This window comes from Spodoptera frugiperda, chromosome 8, assembly GCF_023101765.2.
Source record: "Spodoptera frugiperda isolate SF20-4 chromosome 8, AGI-APGP_CSIRO_Sfru_2.0, whole genome shotgun sequence".
Lineage (NCBI taxonomy): Eukaryota > Metazoa > Arthropoda > Insecta > Lepidoptera > Noctuidae > Spodoptera > Spodoptera frugiperda.
In genome coordinates, this window is record NC_064219.1 from 10,071,233 (window position 1) to 10,096,670 (window position 25,438).

Consider the following 25,438-nt stretch of genomic DNA (forward strand, 5'->3'; position numbering starts at 1 on the left):
ATGGGCGGCAACAATTGCTTGCCATCAGGTGATTCGTCAGCTCGTATACGGGCTTATACCATAAAAAAACTGTAGATAATGTACACTATATTCATATTTTAAGAAATAAATGTAAATTATAAATTTTTAATACCCGTATATTTTACAGGGTATTTATATGTATATGTATGTGTACTGAAACAATTACGAAAGCTACAACAAATTAAAGCCGGCGTTCAATTCAATTGAATTCGTGTGAACTTTTATTGAAGTGGTATTTTTAACAATGTTCATAGTATTTTTCGTATATTTTATTTTATTTAGTTAAATTGGTCCTACGTGTCTTTCACACAAGGTCACACGTATAGTACAATTATATAAAAATAACTATTTTTATATAACTTTATATAAATATAACTAATAATTATATAAAAATAACTATTTCTATGTAACTTTATATATGCATATTTTTAAAGTGAAGGAATGCAATAATTATATTTGCTGTATGTTTTTAATCATATTTCGCACATCATATTTTTATAAAACTGCATTTACTATACAGTGTATAAATTACTTTTATTAATAAAGCCATAAAACATTGATATTTATGGCATCGCAAAACCATTTTCTTATACAGACGAAATATGATCAATTTTATTTAAAAAATTGTTAGTAAAAATCCTAAATCTAAACTATTATCAATTTTGTACATTAATATCTAAAAAATATTAATAAAAACTGAAAGAATACAATATTTACATTATTTTACATCCAGTAGTGGAAATATAAAATGATAAAAATAGAGCCATATGCAAGACTATCTATTTTTTTATACATCATGCATATAGGTAGAAAATTATAATTTTCATGCCAGATAATCTAAGAAAATACAAAATTTATTAATAAATTTTAAACATGCATAGCATGCTATTATAATTAAGAAAAATATCAACAAGATAATTTAAAATTAGATACTTAATCTATAAAAATACTTATCTACTACAAAGCTTAAAAAAATCTAAGCAAGTTATAATTAACTGATTTAGACTTTAATATCCCAATAATAATAAGTTTCTAATTTAAATAATAATAGGTATTATACAAAATATAATCTTTTGTATATAATGGTAAAGCTATAGGGTAAATGACTAATTGTTATTTTAATATCCGTCTTGTAGATTTTATTATTTCAAAACATAAGACACTTAGTTTTTAATTTCTTGTCTTACTTTCGAAGATATATCGATTTGAAATATCGCGTGACGTCACTTCTAAGTAGGTACGTTTTATACGCAGAAATGACATATTTGCTTCCAATCCTAAACTTTGATTACATTATTGAATAAAAAATACGTGTTAAATATTTTTTCATTACCTAACTGACGGATTAAATATGTAGATATTTTAATTTTCACACCCTGTCATCATCCCTATTGTCATCAGAAATTATTTCAATGTTAAAAATTTCTAACCCGAATAATTAAAAATGATACAACCAAGGCTCGGATACCGGTTAAATTTTCAAACCGTTATTATGTACTTGTACGCAAAACCTTTACATTGGGTTTCGTTCGCGAAACCGGTTTTTTTAAACCGGTATTTGGAACAGTATTTTCATAAAGGTTTTTTCGGATTAACCGGTTTAGAGCAATAAAAACCGGTTAATACGACGCACATCAAAGAAACGCCGCGCGCTGTTCAGCTTATTTCAATAATAATATTTCAACGCGTGTACCGACATGCCCCTCGTCGAATAAACCGGTTAATTTAGGTTAAAATAAAGTTCTTTAATGTTCACGTTCTTAAGAAAAGTTCGGAGGAAAACCGATATAAACCGGTATTAACCGGTATTTTTTAAACCGGTTCCGAGCCTTGGATACAACAACGAAACGTCACCAAGCAATTTAGATGCTTACTCACATACAATTAAAGTTCATAATCCATTATATACAAAAGATGTTGTCGTATAAAAAATACAAAAAATACGTCTTACCCCCAAGCAGCTCCGGGTCGCCAAGGTTGACATAGAACAGGACGTCCTTTTCGTAACTGTCCTCTTCAATTATATGTAGCGGGATGAACTTTCTGTAACAAGTAATATAATAAAGGTTAATATAGAAAAAAAAATATTTTTAATCGACTACCTTGGTGGTTTAATGGTCGCAATTGCGACGGACAAAGGGTCTTGAGTTCGATTCCTGTGTTGGGCAAAGTCTTCTTGGGTATTTTTGGTATTTAAAAAAAAATGATAGTAGTAGCACGGAGTCTAGAATTGTGCCCAGTATATGGCAATAGACTCACTCCCTATAACATGGGATTGTAACACAATCAATGGTTAAAAGTGTACATTGTATAGAGGCATTACGTGCCGTTATGTGCCTACTGTGTACGTGATGTTACATAATATTAATATTAAAAATTCGCAATAATCGTAATAACATTAACATGATTTATAACCGCTTTTAAAAACACCCTTTCAAATTAATACACTTCTAAAACAAATACGTTGTTAAAAAATAAATCACATTTAAATAAAGAACTCATCACGCAAAACCACCTTTCAAGCCAAAAATAAAATAGCATTCCATTTTTAACAACATTAAAAAAAATAACCGTGTTCTTTTTTCAAACTGGCGAATTAGAGCCCGTCTACGCGTGTTATATCTTGTTTCATATAAAAAGTTGCTCTACTTACGACTGCCGGCGCTTCCGTGTTCCCACAGATTAAATAATAAATCAACTTTATCTACCCGCGTTTTGGGTTTAAATTTCAACGTTATTGCAGTTGGAAGGATACAATTTTTGATAGGGATAGAAGTTAAGATTTTATTGGTTTTATTTGTTTATTTTCTAATGGCGTTTTGTGGAAGATAAGGCACGTATTAAAAGTGACACCCGATTTTATATAATGATTCCAATGTAATAAAAAACAAGAGTCCAAATTATGTTTCCTTTAAATGTAAAGAATTAATATACCTAGCAATAATTAAATAACGTTAAATAGAATAAAAAAAATAACGCTTAACGTCCACTGGGCACGTCAACTAAGCCCAAAACCTAATACACATATCTACAATAAATAAAATGAAAAACTCACGTGAATATACTGAGAAAAACTCTACTAGTTTCGAGTCACAGAGGGACTCTTCATTATGAGCAGCGTGTATAGAATACTCTAGAGTAAGCGGCGCGACTTTGCCGCGTAAACCGTTATTTCAAATAATCCAATGGTTTCTCCCACCTCGGGCGAGGCGAGAAAGAAAACCAGTCTCTTACTGACTAAAAACTACCCATTCCTAGTCCTGCTTTTCGAGCCGGAGCCCTAGTAGCCCGGATGATAAAAATACTTAATAAATCTAAAACATTACTCTGCACCATTGAGCAGCAAACTCATTCAACTAGAAATAAATCAAGATATTTACTGCATAAATTAAAACGCGACTGAGGATATATCATCGAGAGAGCCATTACTGAAATGAGGCTACATTCAGCTAGTTCTAACGTAAATAAAGCTAGGTATAAAGGTGCAGGTTTGAGATATTGCCAAGTTAGAATATGTACTTGGAATAATAAATGTGCAGTCAACATTGCATCATGAAATTTAATATAGCAACAATTCGGGTATATTATGTAAGACTCGTTTTTTACAAATTTTGTAACCTCTGTTGCCTTAATACACGACATATTTTTTTGTAAGGGTTGGAAATCCATGCTTCGCCATGAATGGGCCGGCTCGACCGGTGTGACCGACCACAGCCTCAAAGTTGTGTTTCGTTGTGTAAGTGAGGTTAGTGGAGGCCCAATTACCCCCTTCCCAATCCCCGATTCCCCGAAACCCCTAAACCCCTAACCAAAAATAAAACAAACCAGCGTTACAACACATACTCACACACAAACAACATGGTGTCTAAAAATAAATAACTAATGTAAAAGAACTTGGCGTTTTTACGCCGGCGATGATCCCAAAAACACTCTCAATTACGGTTAGCACGTGATCGCCCTAGTAAAGAGGTACCTTGATTGCTGGATACTAACTCACCTCGCATTTTTACCTCAGGACTTCTGAGTGAGAGGAATTTTGAGAGGAACCTTCATGTAAAAGTAAGGATTACCTGCGGTTTTACTCGTGTGCTACATTTTTAAACGTCGTAGGATGGTATTAGGTAGCCTATAAGTATTATTTTGTTCAATATTAGGACTTAATATTTCTTGGTATTATGTAATCTTTCTAAAGATACTATTTATTTCTGGAATTGAACACAGACCTGCCTCATAAAAACGATTATTAAAACCCATGGATATTTGCAACGTCAAGGAATTACGTATGCATTGCCAGCTTTTCTCTTCACACTTAACAAACTTAATAATCCAAACTGTTTACCCAGAATTCTACATTTCACCCAGAATATCAGTATTTTAAATGGAGCTACTGCTGTTGCTTCTCCACATGTCACTGATTTCATACAACAGTCCTAAAATGAACTGCAGTCAAATTTTCAAACTTTTGAACACAGATATCACTGACTCAACCTACTGTCAATCTGTGCAATAAATGAGCCATCGTTTCCCATAAATATAACCTGTACAAGCAAGAAAATTACAATGTTAATACATGCCTATTAAACCTAAAATAACACACAATAACCACTTACACTACCCACAAATAATTTAATAGATATCAATCAACGTACACGATCAAAAAACTAATCATCAACAAATCGATTCTCGTAAAATAAATTAGTAAATAATCGATTTATGGACATCGTTACCTAATAGAGTTCGACATCAAATTATTATATGTCTGCATCGGTGGGCCTTATCGATTTTCTAGTCGGCCCATCGTTTATATTCCAAGTTTAGAATACCGTCCTTCAGTTCAACAGTCTACCTACAAAACCCATGGAAAATGTATGGGGCATAATCGGGTGTGTGCGTCATACCCCTGTGTGAATTTAGTTAGAAATAATTTTGCTCAAGGTCAACATTTTTTAATGAAAGTTTATGCAGTTTTTGTGATGTTACGTCACGGCACGGTCACGGTGTCGTTTCACCTTGACCGTGTTACTTCGTTAGGTATAAGACTCGAAAGGTTTTCTTGGTACAAGTTCGCCATTCATTTGTAACTACTGCAGTTCCTGTGAGCCAAACTGCACAGAAGTGACTGTATTAAAACAGGAATGAATTCTAAACACCATTTTAAGTGAAAATCAAATCAAAGTCAAGGCATTCATTTCAACTAAATTAATGAGCTTGAAATTAATTTTTAACTCAGGTTTCCCCACGATGTTTTTCTTCACCGTTTGTCAGTGGTGTCTAAATAATTTTAGAAAGAAAATATAACTTGGAAAAAGTCATATTGGTACTTGCCGTTTGTAGGTTTCGAGCTCGCACCCTGGTGTATGAGAAGCAGGGGTCTTAAACCTGGTGTATTTGGTTACCTACGTAAAATTCATGATTCAATCAAAAAATTTTCTAGAACCTCAATGATTCATCTAATTAAGACACTCCATGATCCCTGGAGATTTATGTTATTTCCCCATAAATATAACAGTACCTAATATTACTTCAATTTTGTTCTTAATGTCTTATTTACGAGCGAAAGCGTGCCATAAATGATATTATCACGACATTAACCTCGTTATGGGGTGGCCTGTTGTCGTAATGAGGTTCTAACATTATGACCATGTCTTGGTAGGTAGTTTACACTTGATAGGATTATGAATATATAATAGTAAGTATAGTTTATTAATTAAGAGATGATGGGGCCCAGTAGGGCCTCATCATTTCGGCGGGTTTACCGGGGCTCCGGCTCGAAAAGCAGGAGAAGGAACGGGGTGGTTTTTAGTCAGTAAGAGTCTGACACTCCCTCTCGCCTCGTCCAAGGCGGGAGAAGTCATTGGATGATCTTCCGCCTTCAAAAAAAAAAAAGTTGTCTAAGAAAATTTTGAGCAGACGGATCACCTGATGGAAAGCATACACCGCCGCCAGTATTTAAAGGTTGTTGGAGAATCGGGGATTTGGAAGATTGGAAAGGGGCCTTCAGCAGCCTGACTCACACAACGCAAGCGTTGTTTCACGTCGGTTTTGTTGGTCAGTATTGTTAGTGGTAAGTAAAGTAAACGACTTTTATCTCCATAGAGATCGATCCTGACAATTTCTTAACTTGACACCGGTATTTATTAAAATAAGTCACATTTCAGAGTAGTATCTTTAACTCATAAACCTTATAATAACTACTACAAAGAATCCAAGGTCATTGTCCTCTTAAAATTCACCCTAATTCAATAAAACAGGAACAACATCTCTATAACATTCTCATAACAAACAGACAATGTAAAACAGTCGTAAGTCAATAAAGCAGGTATACAAAAACATACCTTAATGCTATAAGAATAAGGATAATGTCAAAAGTTAAAGGTATTCCCATGGATTGTCAGTACGTATTCGTAGTTTGGCTCGTAAACGTCACTCTTATTATGTTAGGACGTGGAGAATATTTTGTTTATGGCTTTAGTGTTACGTTTAGTAATGACATAACGTATGGCTGGACAAACGTGTTTGGTGTAAGTTGTAAGATCATAGAGGTAAAGAGTGTTATTATTATAATTTTTTGAGATAGAAAAATCATCCACTGACGTCTCCCGCCTGGGTGAGGCGAGAGGGAGTGTCAGACTCGTACTGACTAAAAACCACCCCGTTCCTACTGTTACTTTTCAAGCAGGAATTCCAGCAACTCATTAATTTTACGCGGCTCCAGATCTGGCATCAGTCTTACTGGGTGGTCTGGTGGCTCTTTGAGGAGCGCGCGCATTCATGCCAAAGAAAATTTCGTCGATTTTTGTAGGACGAAGTTATTTAAAACAGACAGACATGACGAATCTATAAGTGTTCCGTTTTTTGCCATTTGGCTACGGAACTCTAAAAAGTAACAGTATCAGGTCTATCACACGGGGTGTAAACGGCACGCTTCTGAAAAACTGTATCATTTTTTCTATGTTTTTATAGTTTTAATCGTTTTTGTTTTCATTTTATTCGCAGCGTTTGGGAGTGATTCGTTTACACCCTGTATGTAGTCACTTAGTCAACTCTTACAAACTTTTATTACGAATTTTATACAGCTATCACGAGACTACTAAAATGTTTAGTTCACTAGGAATAAAATTAAACATAATAATGTATTATATGATTAAACTTGTTGTAAAACAATGTATGACAAGGGCACGGACCAAGAGTCCATGAAGAACATAATATAAATAGAAAAAAAAGCTATCAACCTTACTAAAAACTTTACAACCATTAAACTGCTAAAAGGCAATCAGTAAATTATGATCGACCCTCGATCGATAGTAAATATTTGGACTGGGCTAGTGATGTAATCGTAACCTAATTACTAAGTCTAAACATTTAGTCTAGACTTCAAACACTAAGTAACTGTTACCTACTTTTACACGACAACCGTTTTATCGACTCAGTTTTCAAAGCTACTTTATTCAAGTAAATGCCTAGGTCTTAGTATATAAATTATATTTTATAGGTGCTATCGAATGTTATTTTTGTAATTTAATTGTCTTTTAATGTGGTATCATCCTATCACACTAATTTAATAAATGTGAAAATTTGTTTGTTTGGATGTTTGTCCGGATCTTAATGAAACGGATTTTAATAAAATTTGGTACACAGACAGGGTATGAGCTGACTTAGGTGATATGCTACTTTTTATTCCACGGGAACGTGGGCGAAGCCGCTGGCAGAAGCTAGTAATATTGAAAATGTTAAGATCTATGTACTTATTTGGTTGTCTTTTCTTACGTTGCAACAGTGATTCCAATGTATGATATTTGATTTATGGAGATAAATAAGAGGTTAGAACGTGATATAGACTATATATTTCCATTCGTACGACTAAGGAAGCAGCACTCTTCAAAATAATTTAACAACTTGCTTAGTAAGCGTAGATAATCTATAGTAAACCGTCTTATGCTGAGGAAGCCCATAGTCCAACATAGGACACATCTCAAGCTATTGAGCAGTATTCTTCTGGTTGTTAATTTATTGGTGGTTGATTTATTCGAGCTGGCCAATTAAAGCGCAGAGCGCACTCTCGTTTCAATTAGATACTTTAAACGTAAAGCTAACTCGCACTAAGGTTACTGATATCTAAAAATATTTTTCGATTTTAATTTGTTTTATATCCCAGAACACACAAATAATTAAGCAGATCTACTTATCAGCATAAAACCTCAGTAACATATAATTAATCAACAAAATACTATGACCGTTAACGTCACGAACACGCAAACACAGCTAAAATATTACTGTAAAATTAATTCAATTTCGTAATGAACATTCTGGAATATTTCATGTACAAATTGTACACCGTTGACAATGGACTTGGTACACTAATTTAATGATGTTCATGAATCACACGCACTATTGAAATGTACAATTGTACATTCATAAAATGATTATATAATGTGCTTTTAAGACCAAGTGCATGAATGTATTGGAAATCTACAAAGTGAAAGTATTTAACTTTGACTCAAGTCAATATTATTTATTTCAAATAGACCGGGAAGCTACTTTTGTACGTCAAAGTAAATAAAAAAACAAAATGTCTGTCTTTCGGTCAGTCCTGTAGTGAAGCTATTTGCTCGTTCCAAACTGTAGATGGGTACTTATATGTTAGAAATTTTGTTTTTTAATTTTATATGTAGTTGAGAAAAAATACAATTATTTGGTTTACAATACATGGAACGTGTAGAAGGTTTGATTCCCGCACGGAGCAAGTCCGTGTGATCCACAAATTATTGTTTTGGGTCTGGATGTCATGTAAACTTGTATATTTGTAAACGCACCCACGACATATGAGAAAATCCTATTGTGGAGCACCGATTTAAAAAAAAACAATAGAATCATACGTCTAAATAACAAATTAACCAATAATATAATGCCACTAATCCAAACACTTCTCTCCCGAAAAAGGTGCAAAGAGGTGCTTCAAAAACACCCTCTTTAATAAAATATTCTCATACACTTCTCCCAAGATAAATTCACTAATTCCTTATTGCTCCATATACTTATCAACAATGAAAATCCGTAAAAATACCCATCGAAAATCCGAAGCTCCTTCGGATAATCTTCAGACAAAGGTTCTCATCATTCGAAATTCCTTTTCAACATGGATTTATCCTTACTAAGACAGTAGCAGTCAGCAAGGTTCGGTATTCTTTTCGGAATATTCGGATAATCCGGTAATTCGGTTAAGAGCTGTTTGTCTAATTAGGACGGTAGCGTATTGCCGTAATGAGATTATAAACGTGCCATGAAACACGTGTGCTAGTCTTTGTTTTAACGTGGAAAGTTTTAATAATGTTTCCATCGTAGTTTGGTAGGGAAAATCAGGATTTTGATGGGATTGAATGAGTTTGAATTGGTTAAAGATTTCTTCTAAAAAAATTTCTACAATGAAGAGACATTACATAAAAAAATACTCTAAATAAAGTGTACAGCATTAAAAATATGTTTGTGTTTACTTAGGTATCTTTCAACCGAAGAAAAATCAGTTTAGTAATGATATCGAAATGAAAAAATACCTATAAAATAGGTCACCTTGACAACCGATACCTAAATTGCTTACGCTATAAAAAACGCAAGTCACATGACTAGGCACGTATTCTCAAAAAAACCTTCATATCAGTAACATGAACATCAATCAAAGTGTAGGAGCCTTTAATTCTCGGTTTAAGCCCTAAAGAATATTTAAATCTCTTGAGAAGAACCCAATAAATCTTTTAGACCGTAAATCATAGTCCTAACATACGATATTCAAAAAAAAGATTTAAAAGATGCACAGCTCAGCACGGTTAGGCGTTTGCCATTTATCAAACGTCACTTTAGGAATTGAGAGCAAAAAGTGACCGGGCCCCAATCTTTGCATAAGACAGGGCCGGATTAAGGCCGAGCGTTCTCGACAAAAAGTTGTCTCGTATTAAATTGTCTAGGAAAATGGAAAGTAGGGGAGATAGATTCAAGCGAGTTGGGATATGCTTATTTAAGGCTGCTTTTCTACTCGGAAATGGTGGATCGTATTTTACTGTGCATACTTTAGTCTCGTGTCTGTAACTGTGAATAAGTAGGGGTCTGCTAGACTCAATTTGATTCTAAGACTTATAAAAATAATTCTACATCTGCGAAAAGAATTTTCCGATTGTATTGCATAGATTTATAAATAAACCTGTTATATGTTATATTGACCTTTTAAGGGGGGGAAATGATCCAATGATTTCTCCCGCCTTGAGCGAGGCGAGAGGGAGTGTCAGACTCTTACTGACTAAAAACCACCTCGTTCCTCATCCTGCTTTTCAAAACGAAGCCCCGGTAAACCCGATAGGTAGTCCGCAGCTGCGGATAAAGATTATTTTACGCATATGTTCTTTATCAAACATTTTAAATAATTATGATAGAAATAACGAGTCTACATATTCTGTTCCTACTTTGAGATGCGTCAAAAGATTCCACGTAGAGACATCTCTAAGGTTGAGACCGCTTTTTAACATCTCAAGCGCCTTCTCTTGTGCTTTGGTGCGAACACAAGTACGCGGATTTTTAACCTTGCCATTAAATGGTGAAAATGTTGTGAGGTTCTGATGTTAGCATGTATGTTCTATTTCAGTAGATATCATGTATGATATGCTGTGAGGATAAGTAGGAAAAATACAACAATCATAAAGGAAATCTTTACTAATTTATACAAAAGCTTATTAAAAGCTTAAGAGTTATGATTGGAAAGGCCGATTGCACAAATTTTACTATTTATAAGTAACAAAAATAAGAATCAACGGTAAAATCGGTACAAATTTATACACACATAGGTTAAATAGAAAGTTTTACATACTATGCACCAGATGGCAGCCTTACGCACTTCATTATACTAACTAATTTGTATTTAACGAAGCAAGAATCAAACTAATTTGCCCAAACCTAGGATGAAATCCTAAACCTATCCTCTTAATTTCTCTACGGTCACTTTTTCTAGCACTTAACCAATAAAACAATATATTGTCTTATAAGAGAAATAATCCTTCTTTTACAACCCATTCCGGTGTAATTGCAACAATGAAACTACAATAGCTATTTCGTTTCACATAAAATATTTTACAATATCGCAGACAATGAGAGCACATAAAATGCACATACGAAATATAATAAAATTGTTTATTGCACCTTTAAATCACGGAACAAAGTCACATTTTATGCACCTTTTTACTTACCGATACGGCCCTGGACTTTGAAGATATTAAACATTTTTCGAACACTTCGGTGTACGTTATACCTTGCATTTAAAGGCGGACATTTTCTTTTTTTCTTGTGTTACTCGTGATGGTATGCGAAATGAATGAATATTTCTATTTCTTCTACTTGTTTATTTTTGGAAAATTGTTTATTTGGTTCAACATAAAATATCGCGTCTAGTCAAGCTTAGTGTAGGGCGCCCTCCAGCTAGGTGGAGTGACGATATACCCATTTGATTCAAACAATAATCATAAACAGCAACTGTGACAACCTAATAATTGTTACCTCGTGGAATGTGTATTAATAATGGTAACAAAACTAATATATTGAAATATGAATCACGTTAAACTATACCTAATGCAAAAAAAAAATTATTTTCACATCATGTGACATTTTAATACTCCTTTATAACAAAAACAACAAAATGTTCACAAATAACAAAAGACTCGACTACATCGTCTACACACACATACACACACATGTACATAAATACTACATAACAATACATAATCCGTTCGTTTCCCAGGATATTAAACATTGCCCGAATGCTCAGCAGTAATAAGTGCGCAGCGCTATCTGATTTGCTCGCGACATTATTAAGTGTGCCACGTGACGTCACTTGACGTAATCTCTGCTACTCCTTCGTGCCTTTTCTTTTGAATTGTGGAACACCCTTTGTGTTGAATTAAGTTGTTTTTTTTTTCTGTTCTAGTGGAGATTTTTGAATTAAATTTTTGTTTATTGTGATAATGTTTGGTTTTAGAATGTACGTAGAAAATACGGATCACACTTGTACGTATTTTATGTGATACACAGATTCTAGGTTTTGATAATAATTTAACTGTATCTAGATAAAAAAAAAACTGGCAAACGAGACAGTCTTTATTAAATCCATGTCATACCGTACACATACTCGTATAACACATTTTTTGGGGTAAATAAAGCGGTACATGCAACTTTAAATGTTTTACTAAAAAATAATATTTTCTTATCTTATCTGAGAAAAATAAGATTTTCTTATGTTTTTTAAAACGTTGCCTCACACAAAGTTTCTGACCCGAAAAAACAATTTTTGGATGAAACAAAGAGGTGCTCCGTACGGGAATCGAACCCGCTACACGTTAGCAGCCAGTTTCCATGCGCCAACAATTTTCATTATTTATATTATCATAGTTTCTATATAATGAACAAACAAAAGTTACCAAAACCTACCTAAAATTGAATTCCAATCTCCAAAATTCAATAACACAAACTCCATTAACACCATGAAACCGAATCTATGAAACAGCACGCACCCCATAATAATATCCTTCTTATAGAGAGCATAAATCATGGAGTATTATTCCCATGGGAGTTTAATGGCGTTATTAAATTGGGAAATTGAGGTGAAAGCGTGCAGGTTATTGCCTATTGTTATGTCAAGATCAAGGTTCTCTTGTGTTTATGAAGTGAAATATTGTCTGATGTCTGTTTGCTGTAATAGATTTTTAAGTGGATCGTCTTGTTGGATGGTTATTAATGAGTGTTAATTTTTTTTTTTTGATAGCGTCGTTGGTGATTTGGTTGTTATTGTGACTATTAAGCAAAAGGTTTTAATGTTCAGGTCGGACAAAGTATTATTGTAGATTTTTCGTTTTATTTTTTTAAACATACTTTAATAACACTAATTGTATGTCAATAGGCGCAGTCCTTTTTATATAGGATTTATAAAATAATCTTTAAAAAAAAACATGAGAGATTTTAAGTGCCAACTTTAGTTTGTATACTATATTACAATGCAACGTCACGCTTTTATCCTCGAAGGGGTAGGCAGGGGTGCACATTACGACACGTTATGGCACTATACAATATACACTATAAAATTAGAAAACAACAAACTACTACTATAATTACTAAAACAGTCTCACAAGTCCCACTAGCAAAGAACATAAAAACAATCACTCAACCAATTAGTCCCTAGAGACCGCAGTATCAAACCAAAAAGTATCATTAAAAATAATTAATGGAACCCCAATCCGTACCAGATATTCCGTACCAGGTGTTTAAGGTAGATAAATGAATCCACAAAAATACTTTCCCAGTTATTAGACCGATAAAGAATCGAATTAATCGGCAAATGGTTGCTCGTAAACGGACACATTAAGGGCCTGTGCTGACGAAAGACTTTCGTGAGACTGACTTGCTTTATTTGTATGAGAGGGTTATCTCACGTAAGTTATCGTAGATATATAGTTCAATAATTAATAAAACATCATCAGCAGTCCGTGATAGTTTTTTGGTTTTACCATTAATTTTCTACGCTTCAGGTCTGTTCACGAGGAGAGTAGTCTATTGTGAGCTTATTGCCATATGCTGGACACAATTCCAGAATCCGTGCTAGTACTAAGGTAATTTCGAAATACCGAAAAAAATCCAACAATTCCTATGCCGGACTATTCTGAGAAGAAATGCCGAAACAAACTCAGAGGTCATAGTCTCTTTTAAAGTCCAGACAAAATCAATTAAAGATGTCGGAGAACCGTACAAGTTGATTCTGTAGTGGTCTTTTGAGGAAAGAACTACATCGGTAGGAGTATAGATTACAGAGTAGGAGCGGGGTGTTTTTTAGTCAGTAAGACTCTAACACTCTAGTGACAAATTCGTGTTTTTTACCATACGACACACTTAATGGAAATAGTTTATAATGAGATATTTATGTCGACAAAGCAGTGGACGCAAGTTCTTGGATTTTTGTCAAAGTCCTTAACACATCTTTGTCCCCACTCAACAAAAAGTCTCTCGTCTGCAAACACGCGAAGGTATAAACGTGTAAGTGCTCTTATGTACGCAGTCCATATAAAAATAAATGACTGTCGTTACCTGAGTGGTTTTAATACGATTGTTAAGCCGTTGATTGCTAGTTAAAGGAGAAATAGATATAAAGATATTTTTATTTTTATATGTTTGTGTGTATGTGTGTTTGAAGGTTCGTTCGACATGTTGGTTCCATGTTTTAAACTGATCGTAAAGCTGGAGGTGACCGAAATAAAAGTGATGTCTTCATGACGTGCCATATAAGTTGTTTTCCTACTATTTTATTGCTATATCCCTCTTTACGTGCATGGTTCGTATATTCCACTGCACGGTTGGTGCGGTGGCTGCCGTGCAACGTGTAACGGGTTGGATTCCCGCACGAAGCAACTACTTATATTTGTGTGATCCACAAATTGTTGTTTCTGGTCTGGGTGTTTGTAAAATCCTAGCGTGGAGAAATGTTTAAAAAACCAAAAAAAAAATTCTATAAAGAAGTAAACGTCTTTTTTTCCAAATTCCCAAATTATAATAAAGAATGAATGAATGAAATGAATTAAATTTCAAAGTCAAATATCTCAAATCATTTTATCCAACACGATAATTAAAAGAAAAGCTCTTTTCAGTTGCAATCATTACACCAGCGAACTCGAAATTCATCATCAAAGCCAATTTCTACCAAACAATTTTGAACCCAATTATTTTAAGTAGAAAACTTCAAATTGTACGTCAATTTGAGAGGAATGCGGGAGTTTTAAGCCCAAATATTGACAGGGCTAAGAGGTCTAATTTTGTAAGAATATTTTCTGGCCCTCGCCAAGGACCCTCTATGGAGGATTCAATTCAAGAGGCTCAAAATGTACATTACTTTTGAAAAGCATTGCGAACGTTTACGCACTTATTTTCGGGATAATTGATTCTCAAATGAGAGTTTGAAAAGTATTTTTGGTGAAGTAGGTTAATTAGAATTATTTTTGTGTGTAGGTATATTTTTATCTTTTTCTACGAATTTTGTAGTAAGGTAATAGAATTTTGTAATAAGAAACAAGCTGAATCGTTCAGAACATTTATACTTTAATACAGTAAGTAGTATCGGGAACAGGACACGATATTCTTAATTTTGAAATAGCGAGGATCCTCCAACCAGTTCAAGTAATTATGCCTAAAGATCAAGATTTACACAAAAAATTCTTGAAACCTACATAAATACTCCTTTTTTTGAAGGGGGAAAATGAAATGGAATAATTTCATTTCATCCAATGACTTTTCCGCCTTGGGCGAGACGAGAAGGAGTGTCACACATACTGGCTTAAAACAACCACGTTCCTACTCTTGCTTTTTGATCTGGAGCTCCGGTAACCCACTAGTACATACATAGATATTAACATACGTCTGTAGCGAATGCAAAGACTGTGTATCTTTTTAAAATAGCACTCTAATGAAACAGAATAATAGTTTCTGATTAGCTACAACCGAAATGTCAGTTCAACGGGCCTTAAACGTCACATATAAGCGCTCTCCCTTAACTGCAGCACTCAATCTGTGCCGCTTTTTATGACTGTGTGCGAACTACTCGAGCCTTTTCATACATGCCAGAAAACGAGCCGGATTCGAGCTTCGTGGCCTTGCGTTTTGTGACTGCTTCATTTCACAGCGCTACGGTTAAAAGCAAGTCTTTTGGAGATTATTGGGTATCTTGTATAATAATTATAATTAGCGTAGTCAATTATTAACCTTAGCTTGAAATATTCGTTTAGTGAATTGATGTGCAGACACTTAGTTGTATATTTTGATGTATCGCATTATGTAAGAGTTTAAACTCTTTATTATCTGATAAACGCTTAAGTTATAAGGCGACGACGTCCTGCACTGAAGATTTAGACCCGAAGGCAATGCGGTGCGCCGCGGTATGAACGCGATCAATTGACTTGATAGTTTCGCGCGAACTGTTTTTGTTTATAATGTCGGAAACAGAAACGAAACGATTTACAGACACACGTAGGACATAGCTGCCGCGACACAACGTATCGCGTTGAATTGGCGTGTCACCGCACCGCTTCGCGTTCGCCTCTAGATCACTCACGCTGGACGTCGCGTAAGGGATGTCGAAAATATTGTATGCTTTTTCTACATCTTATTGTAGTAATTTCACTATGACACTTTGCTAACTCAAAGTTAAAGAGGCTAAACAATCACACTCGCGACCATTTACTCAACAAGACAAACATTTATTATCTAATCCCCAGAGTTTAACATTACCAAACTTAGCAACAAAAATGTGAAACTGCTAACAAAAACTCAGACCTTTTCAGTCTTCAGGCTTTCAGCATGATTTTATTGAAGGAACAGCGACTTCAGCACTATAATGTTATATCCAACCATTTTATGACTTCCACGCGTCCCTTCCACCTAGTTTTACGCCTCACTGGAACTTTATGATTCAATTAATGTGAATACCTTTCCGAATTTTTGGAAGAAGGGACGTTATCAAGGTTTACCTAGGGTAAAAACTATTTTAGTAAAATCTGCTTTGATAAAATGTACTAAGTAGATAGATAATAGCTCAAAAAGGTTAGTTTTATTGATGTCACACTGTTACTGCAGTTTATTTTGTAGGTTAAGTTTGTGTTATGTCTTACTAGCATGGTATATAAGTCAAATTGTTACTAATAAAAACTATGAATCGTGTCACCAGTCACTTTGAAAAAAATATTGTTTCGATACTAAACTCAAAAGTATTACTACCCATGAGGAAAACTATATAGTTAAAAAATATGTCTGGTGAGTGAAGAGGTCATAAGATCGATTCTCATTTCAGGAAAGTAAAATTAATCCAAAGCCCCGTTTACCAACTCATTCATTCATGATCATTTCTTTCTCATTCATCTTAGCCAATCTCAAAATATTGTGATAGGTAATGAAAAAGAAATAGATTTGTCTATTTTCCGTCTTCCCCTTAACTCGACACACTTAACTTCTACGACTGTTTACCCGCGGCCCTTTCACACGCCACTCGTAAAAGAAGGCTCGCAATTCGCTATTTGAACGTCTCTCTCTTTGCCATTCAATTTTTGATACCCTGCCGTTCTATCTGTCGAATGGACGATTTATATTTCAGACTATTTCTTCATCTCTTGTGTTTAGTAGATTTCATATCGTTTTAGAGTATTGTAACAATGTCAAAAGTATGTTTGGTAAGAAACTTGCTTATTATTTAGTGTAAGTCTTCTTTGAAAAGAGAAAATAAAAGTTTTTCCTAAGGACCAACTCAAATCTAAAAAATAATAAAAAAAAAATACCTGTGTTTTACCTTAACCGACAAACATGTGTGAAAAGACTGATTGATGATAATGTGTTCCAATAAAAAAAATGGATGTTGATGAAGCGAAAGAGGTATGTAAAATTCGTAGCAATTGGCGTTCCATTGTCTCCAAAGGGACACAGGCGTGAGGTTGTGTATGTATACCTACATATATATACATTGTGCATAAGTTTCACAAAGACATGTAAAATACAGGTCTGATTTAATTGTAACTGTGTTACTAACACAACACTATTTGAATACTAAACTAAAACACAAAACCGAACAAAAACTAATCTATTTTCCGCAAATCGTTCTGAATAAAATACCTAGGCTATAGGATAGCCGCGCCTGACCAAGATGGAGGCACTGAGGCGTACAATTGACCGAAGCTTAGCACTATCACTCTATAGCAGACTCTGTTTTCCAATAGAAGTAATATATTAAGTCTTGTTTATATAATAGGGGGTGTTTTCCTAATCTAGTTAACATAGATTGATAGATAGGAGATAGGTTTAAGGGTTCGGTACAAAATCCAATTTTGGCAGCTGTTCATGTGTATGTGAACTTGTATGTATGTTTGTATATATATATACCTACGACATAGGAGAAAATCCTAGTGTGGGGTGATGCTATGGCTGCCAATACACTTCTTTAGGACAAATTAGCTTATAGGAAGAACTAGTTTAACCTAGGCAAAACAAGTTTGTCCTGAAATTGGCCTGTAACATAATTATATGAATCGTTTTTTTTTTTTTCTATTTAAAACATTGCCCCACATTAGGATTTTCTCCTGTGTCGTGGGTGCGTTTACAAACATACAAGTTCACATACACATGACACCCAGACCCGAAACAACAATTTGTGGACCACACAAAGAGTTGCTCCGTGCAGGAATCGAACCCTTTACACGTTGTGCGGCAGCCGGTTGCCCAGGCCACCGCACCAACCGTGCAGTCAAAAAATTACTATTTGTTAGTCTCGCTAAAACTCGAGAACAGCTGGACTGATTCGGTAAATTTTGGTATTTAATTATTTGTGGCAGTCCAGGGAAGGTTTGAAGGCGTTACGAAGTATGCTGGTTTGTCGATAAAAATAATTCGACACAATTTAACTCGCCAACTGCGGGATAAAAGCAAGTACGAACGTACACAAAACAACACAAAATTCCAAACTAAAAGGCGAATGAAAATGCAATTAAACAAATAATATACGTTTAATTTCGTCCAAGTTTCGTGTAATGTTATCTTAAAATTCGCAACGTAACAAAGTTTTGTACGAAATTTATGTGATAATGAACGACTCAAGTTTTCTTTAACATACATTTGTTATGAAGATGGCTTCTTACAGTTCTGTTTGTGGTTAATTTACATTGTTTAATATAATTATTGGGTGTGACTAAGCCTCATAATTATGTTTTAGGTTTTGACAGAATTTTCGTAATACTTTAAGTGTTTTAATGTACTTATTACTTAGTGTCGTGTTCTTGACGAGCGTAGGATTTAGAATTTGTTCATATTAAATGGAACGTATACTTTTCGGTCATCTTGTAGTTAAAAGATATGGTTTGAGTGTGAAAGAGCCGTGCTTTTTATGGAATAGATTGCAAACGAACGAGAACGAGACGAGTCACCTGATGGTAAGCGATCAGCGCCGCTCAATGACACCCAATGGCACGAATGGCCAAGCTCGACCGAATTAATACCTCGGCCTCACAGAAAACTGAAGTGAAACAACGTTTACGTTGTGTGCGAGTCTCGGATGTTCATGCGTGGCGGCGATTGCTTACATTCAGGTGATATATCTGCTCATTTACTGGCGTATACCATAAAAAAGAAAACCGTATAATAGAGAGTAGGTTTCAGTACAAACAAAATACTCATTTTGGTACATTGCATGCCTAGCAACAACAACTAACGTTTTTAAGCCTTATCGCTGAAAACATGTCAAAAATGAGAACATCTTTATTTACCGCATCGTAATAATAAATACTCAAGTTTTTAGCTCCTTCGCTTTTACTTTTTCAATGAAACCAGAAACTAAGCCAATAAAAACGAGACAAAAGTCCACAAATCATTTCCAAAATCCCCCCTCTTTCTCAACTTTATTTATTTCGGCCTCTACGTTCCCCAGCGTCACTGGAGAACGATAATTTACAAAAACAGTTAGGCACAGCATAATATTTCCATTTACGTTTATTTTGTTGTTCAGTTGCGGAGTGAAGTGAGTGTTAATTTGCTTTCAAAAGTGATTCTTGAGTGAAAATGTCAAAGTACTATAAATCTACGTGGTAAAGACTTTTTATGTCTATAATTATGATTAAAGTTGGACTAGTAAGTCAAACCCTGGCAGTTGGAGCTATTTTTTAATTCTTGAGGGGGAAAAAATTATCCAATGACTTCTCCCACCTTGGGGGAGGCGACAGCGAGTATCAGACTCTTACTGACTAAAACCCACCACGTTCCTACTACTGTTTTTTGAGCCGGAGCCCCGGTAAGCCCTTGGTAGTCCGCAGCTCCAGATCAGCCCAGGCATCAGCCCAAATGGGGTTCCATATGTTGTGGTGGTACTACTGTATATATAAGACAAGAGCTTCAGACTAAATATATTGTATATAAGCCTCGGTTCCATCTTGAAGACCACATAAAAGAAACATCACACACCATTCATTCATTCACCAAAATACAATCATTTGTACAGAAAACATTTTTACTTTGGACAAAGACCCTAATATTAATCTTTGACATTTTGAAATCCTCAAAATTGAACCTCTATTATTACACTCTCAACACACAACCATCATCAAAGTCCAGGTACCAATCAAAAGCAGAGCTTCCAAATTAAAAAAGCAAAAATAAACGAAAGGAATAACAGAGGTCTCGACGGACATATTCATAACGAAACGTTCCCCATTAAATCCCTTTCAAAACCAAGATCACAGCTTGATGGAAAACATAGCACCAAGTGAGGCTTATCCACAATACTCTCGTATAAAAAGAAAGGTTCTTTGAAAAGGCGACCACACCGTATCATGAATGACTGTGGCCCAAAACAACAGTGGATTTCCATCTCTATTTTTTAAAACATAAGGTTGGTTTTCAAATGGTAAACGCCAGTTAATTATGGCGTGTATTAATAGTGTAGCAATCATCACGGTTTAAAATAAAAATGTCGTCTTGTGATGAGCGCTCATTATTTTAATAGGGTCAGGTATTTGTGTAAATATGTTTTTGGGGAGTGATTATTAATGATCTTATTTTGTAAGAAGGTGAATAAACTCATTTTGTTTGTAGACTACCTTTAGTAATCCTGGCTTAGGTTTTTTGGTTTGAAAACATGTTTTTTTTATGTTATAAATCGGGGATTGGGAAGACTTGGGTAATTGGGCCTCCGGTAACCTCATTAACACAACGGAACACATCGCAAGCGTTGTTTCACGTCGGTTTTCTGATCCAGTAGAGTTATCTAAAGATTTCAGTAATAGTTCAAAATTTGACTCATATCTGAAGTAAGGCATTAGGTATATTACATTCGTATACATAATTATTATGTCCGCTACAAAATATATTTAAAAATTTACGTTTTAGCTCGATCTAAGTGAGATGGTTTTTATAATACGTTTTCACGTATAAAAAACCTAAAGACTCGTAGAAAACACCTAAGACAGTTTTTGCTTATGACCTGGAAACAATTCAACAAAAAATAGATTTTGGAAATTAACTATTGCCCAAATTCCCTACATTAAAGGACCCACTTACATTATAATTTATGTTCTACATATTATATTATATTCTTCTAGAAGAGAAACACTTCTATTTGAAGCTGCTCTTGCTTCATTATCACATTCATGAGTTAGCAAAGAGCTGACGTTATTTACACCTTTTATGTATGACTTCATTTTCTTTTGTCACAGAAATATGGTGCAGCGCAGCGGTGCATACAAAGTGCTGCACTGTATGAAATACTGCTACATAATGGTACTTTTTAAAAGGGTAGAAGATAAGGTACATTTCATTAACAAGTTATAAAAAGGAGCTGTGGAAAATGTATATTATTTTATTTATAATCAAAATAATTCAGGTTTGATTTTTGGAACGCCAAATAAATTTTATCGGAGTTAGAATTTGGATATTTGACAACACTTCATTCTACAGTTAAGAATTTGTCTGTTGGGTGAAAAGTCAGCCCTTACTGCCGCACTAACATTTAATTATTTCTTAAACTATTCCTTAGTAACGATTTTATATCGAAAACAAGTTCTAAGAACTGAATTAAGTAATCATAAAATATCTCTGAGTGTGACAGTTAGGCAACAATATCATTGATTTGAAAATTAAGTAAAGCGCGAATTGCTAAATATTTTTATTTTATTTTTATCTTAAGTACTAAAGAAAAATAGGTTCAAATGACGTCGTCTTAATAGACCTATTCATAGGAGCAAAATTCATTCCTAAATCCATACAATTACGAATTTCAAATCACAACCTTCATTTTCAGTTGTATTGCTTTCCATAACATTCCACAGGCATTTGAATGAAAAATAAACATCAAAACATATTCCCATTTACTCACAACAAACATACGATGATACGCAGTATTTGAGTGTGATGAAGCAATATAAGTACTCTCGCGTCGTTTGAGCAACGTGTCGCGTCATCCGATTCACATTAGGAAGATAGGATGTCTCGCTTCACGTATATTATAACGATACCTCGGCACAAATCTACGTCTTTAGTAGTTTGTAGAAGTAAACTGTTTTATGTTGATTCTAGGTACTTAATTGATCTTGTTTATCTAAAATAGCTTATGGAAATGGACGGAATTCTAGACCAAAAATGTGCATGTCCTTGTATATACATATACCTGCACGATTGGCGGGTTTGATTCCCGCACGGAGCAACTCTTTGTGTGATCCACAAATCATACTTTCGTGGTTTAGCTGTCATGTATATGTTTGTAAACGCACGGCACAGGATAAAGTCCAAGGCAACGTCTTTCAAGATAAAAAAATGTGTGCACTAAATATTTGCAAGTGACTATAAAATGAGTTATTAAGTGATTAAAATTACAACTGATATCATTCAACTGCTACAAATGTACTACGCCGTAGCACTGCTACGAAAGCTACGCTAATCGTACTACGTTTTCGTAGTTAACCTCATTTTGTGTTACAAAGTTAGCAATTTGACATAATCAATCATTGTCACACCATTCAACAAGCATGTTTGACATTATGAATGACTTTAATATGCTGACTATGTTTTCATTTTGCCCCTTGTCCCGTCGCCACTTCGGTCGAATAGTTTGTTTACATTCCAAACTACGGAGTCGCGTCGTTCAATTCGCATTAAGAAAACTTGTATTATAATAAATGATGTACTAGGTACAATAGTCCAAAGAAATAGAAATAGTTAAAGAATATGACAAATCACACTTTAAAATATTGTCCTAACGTTTGAATAATTGCAATTATGAAGTGCATTGCCGGCCTTGTGGGGGTTAATAACTATATACAATTAATATTGAAGTCCAATGAACTAAAATACAAAAAAAAACAACACTTTCAAAGGTGAGAGTCCTCGGTTAATAAGCTGAGACAATTAATTAGCAGGAGGGACAGAGTCGCCACTCGGGAACAATATGTTAATTTAGTAAACGAAACTTTGATAATTTTATTAATGGTACGCTGTATAAAATGTACAGGGAATATTTTATATTTGATATTTTATTAATATTAAAGTATTTTGTGAAGTTTAATGAAACTATTTACTGTCTTGCATTTTCTAATATAAATAAATAAATAAATACAGGTCGCGGCGCAATTTTAAGTTTAAGTGTGGGAGAGCCATGCTTCGGCACGAAAAGGCCGGCTCGACCGGAGTGATACGCGGCCTCACCGAAAACCGACGTGAATCAACGCTTGCGTTGTGTTTCGTCGTGTGAGTGTGGTTACCGGAGACCCGATTACCTCTCCCCAATCTTCACAATCCCCGTTTCCCCAACAACCCTTAAATTCCTAACCGCCAAAATGCCGGCAACGCACTTGTAACGTCTCTGGTATTTCAAGTGAATTGCAATGCTGTCGTCGGCCGTCGCTCTATATCCATGGCACATCATCTCAGCAACCGTGTCAAACCATCAGCTCAGATACGCCCCCTTCAGCGACCTAACCGAACTATTGACTTAAGGATATTATGTCTTTGTCATCATCATTTACGACTGCATCCAATCCAATAGATGGTAGTGTATCGTACTCAGGAACAATTTTGAACATATATTTCGGTTTTTATTCATCAAAATTAGACTCATACCGGTATTCGATTTCAGAACATCGTGCTTAGTCTCGCATTAAATCATAACATTAACAAACTTTTTAATAACAATTACATCAAAATAATTAATTACACTAATACACAGGTAATTTAATCTTCACGCAAATATAAAGAAAATTGCTTTTCACAATGTATTAACGTTTCACGGAAAATAAATCTGGAACTGTCAAGTTGTACCGTGTCGTGTCGCGACTTTCAGCAATTCATTTAATTTCAGGAATTACGGACTCCATTCAGATGTGTTGCTTTGTTTGTGAATACATTAATGTAATGAACAGAATATCTTAAAATGGGGATATTACGACTGAGGATGTTTGGTATCTGGATAAAATCTATATAAAGACTAGCTTTTAACGCGGCTTCGCTCGCGTTAAGAAGTATTATTATTAATTAGCGTAAACATTATTTTGTTCGTTCCATTACGTACTGATAGGTTCAAACTAATACATTTTACATCCTTCATCATCCCTTATTTTATCACCCGTGGGGGTTGAATGGGGGTTGAATTAATCAAAATCGTATTTAAGCGAACGTCATCATAAAATTCTGATTCGTCATCAGGACTTCTTCATAAAATCTAAGAAGATGTATACAAAATTTCATCCCCTATTTTATCCCCTTAGGGATGGAATTTATCAAAATCCTTTCTTAAGGGTTGCCTACGCCATAGTAGCTTTATGCATGCAAAGTCTCAGTCCGATTGGTTTAAAATTGACAAAGTTTCATACAAACTTTCATCCCCTATTTTATCCCCTTGGGGGTAGAATTGATCAAAATCCTTTCTTAGCGGATGCCTACGTCATAACATCTACCTGCATGCCAAATTTCAGCCCGATCCGTCCAGTGGTTTCAGCTGTGCGTTGATAGATCACTATGTCAGTCAGTCAGTCAGTCACCTTTGAGTTTTATATATTTAGATAAACTTAACGAAATTTTTGTGCCCTTGTATGTAGTTATTATATTTTAACACGTCGTTACAAAGTGTTACGGTTTACATGGTGGCTGGGCAACTGGCTAACGTGCTAATGTGAACTTGTATGTTTGTATAGGCACCCACGACATAGGAGAAAATCCTTTTTTTGATCAAAAGGCGCCTAGCTTTTTGAGGATAAACGACTAGGGAGTATAATATTTGACGTTGCCAATGGTCCACATATTAATGTGCCATTGCTAAGCGCTTATAACCTATCTACACCTTTTTTAATGTGCTATTTGTTTTGCCACAATGTACAATCACATTATGGCATCTCCTCTTTATACTTGCTTGAAACGAATCGAAACTTCAAACTAGTGATCTCATTTCCTTAAACGTCCTGTAAACATTTTTACTAATAGTATTCCGCACTGCGTATCCACTACAAGTGTACAATTATTACGGCTATTTAGAATTTAGTTACGGCAGCCATTTTTGTTAATAACCTCGAATGGTGGCATTAAATAGTAATGTAGGTTGTTTAGCTAAAGTGAAATGTTAAAGTAGGCTATTATGTAAAAGTTTAGGTTCAATTTTGTGCTCTGCTTTTTAAGGAGGTTCAATTTACCATTGTATTTAATTTAAGGTTAAATACTTTAATTATAATTATCTCATTTTTTATCACAGTAAATGTTTAAAAACTGATTGTCGACCCATCAAATATAAAAAAAAAACTGGTCTCGTTGGACCAGTAGCCGCAAGCAAGACTGCCGAGTACAAAGTGAGTCTCAAGTTCTTTTCTGAGTCAGGTAAAATATTATTAAATTTAAT

General features: G+C 34.7%; 1 protein-coding gene across 4 annotated transcripts in view; it reads right to left on the minus strand.

Moving 5' to 3' along the window:
• LOC118275496 (sodium/calcium exchanger 1) overlaps positions 1-25,438 on the minus strand; it is a 130,061-nt gene that overhangs the window by 25,461 nt on the left and 79,162 nt on the right. For all 4 annotated transcript variants that reach the window (XM_050695389.1, XM_050695388.1, XM_050695387.1 and 1 more), the window contains exon 2: positions 1,973-2,064. In XM_050695389.1, coding sequence (XP_050551346.1) covers positions 1,973-2,064 — 92 coding nt within the window. The remainder of the gene's footprint in view (positions 1-1,972; positions 2,065-25,438) is intronic.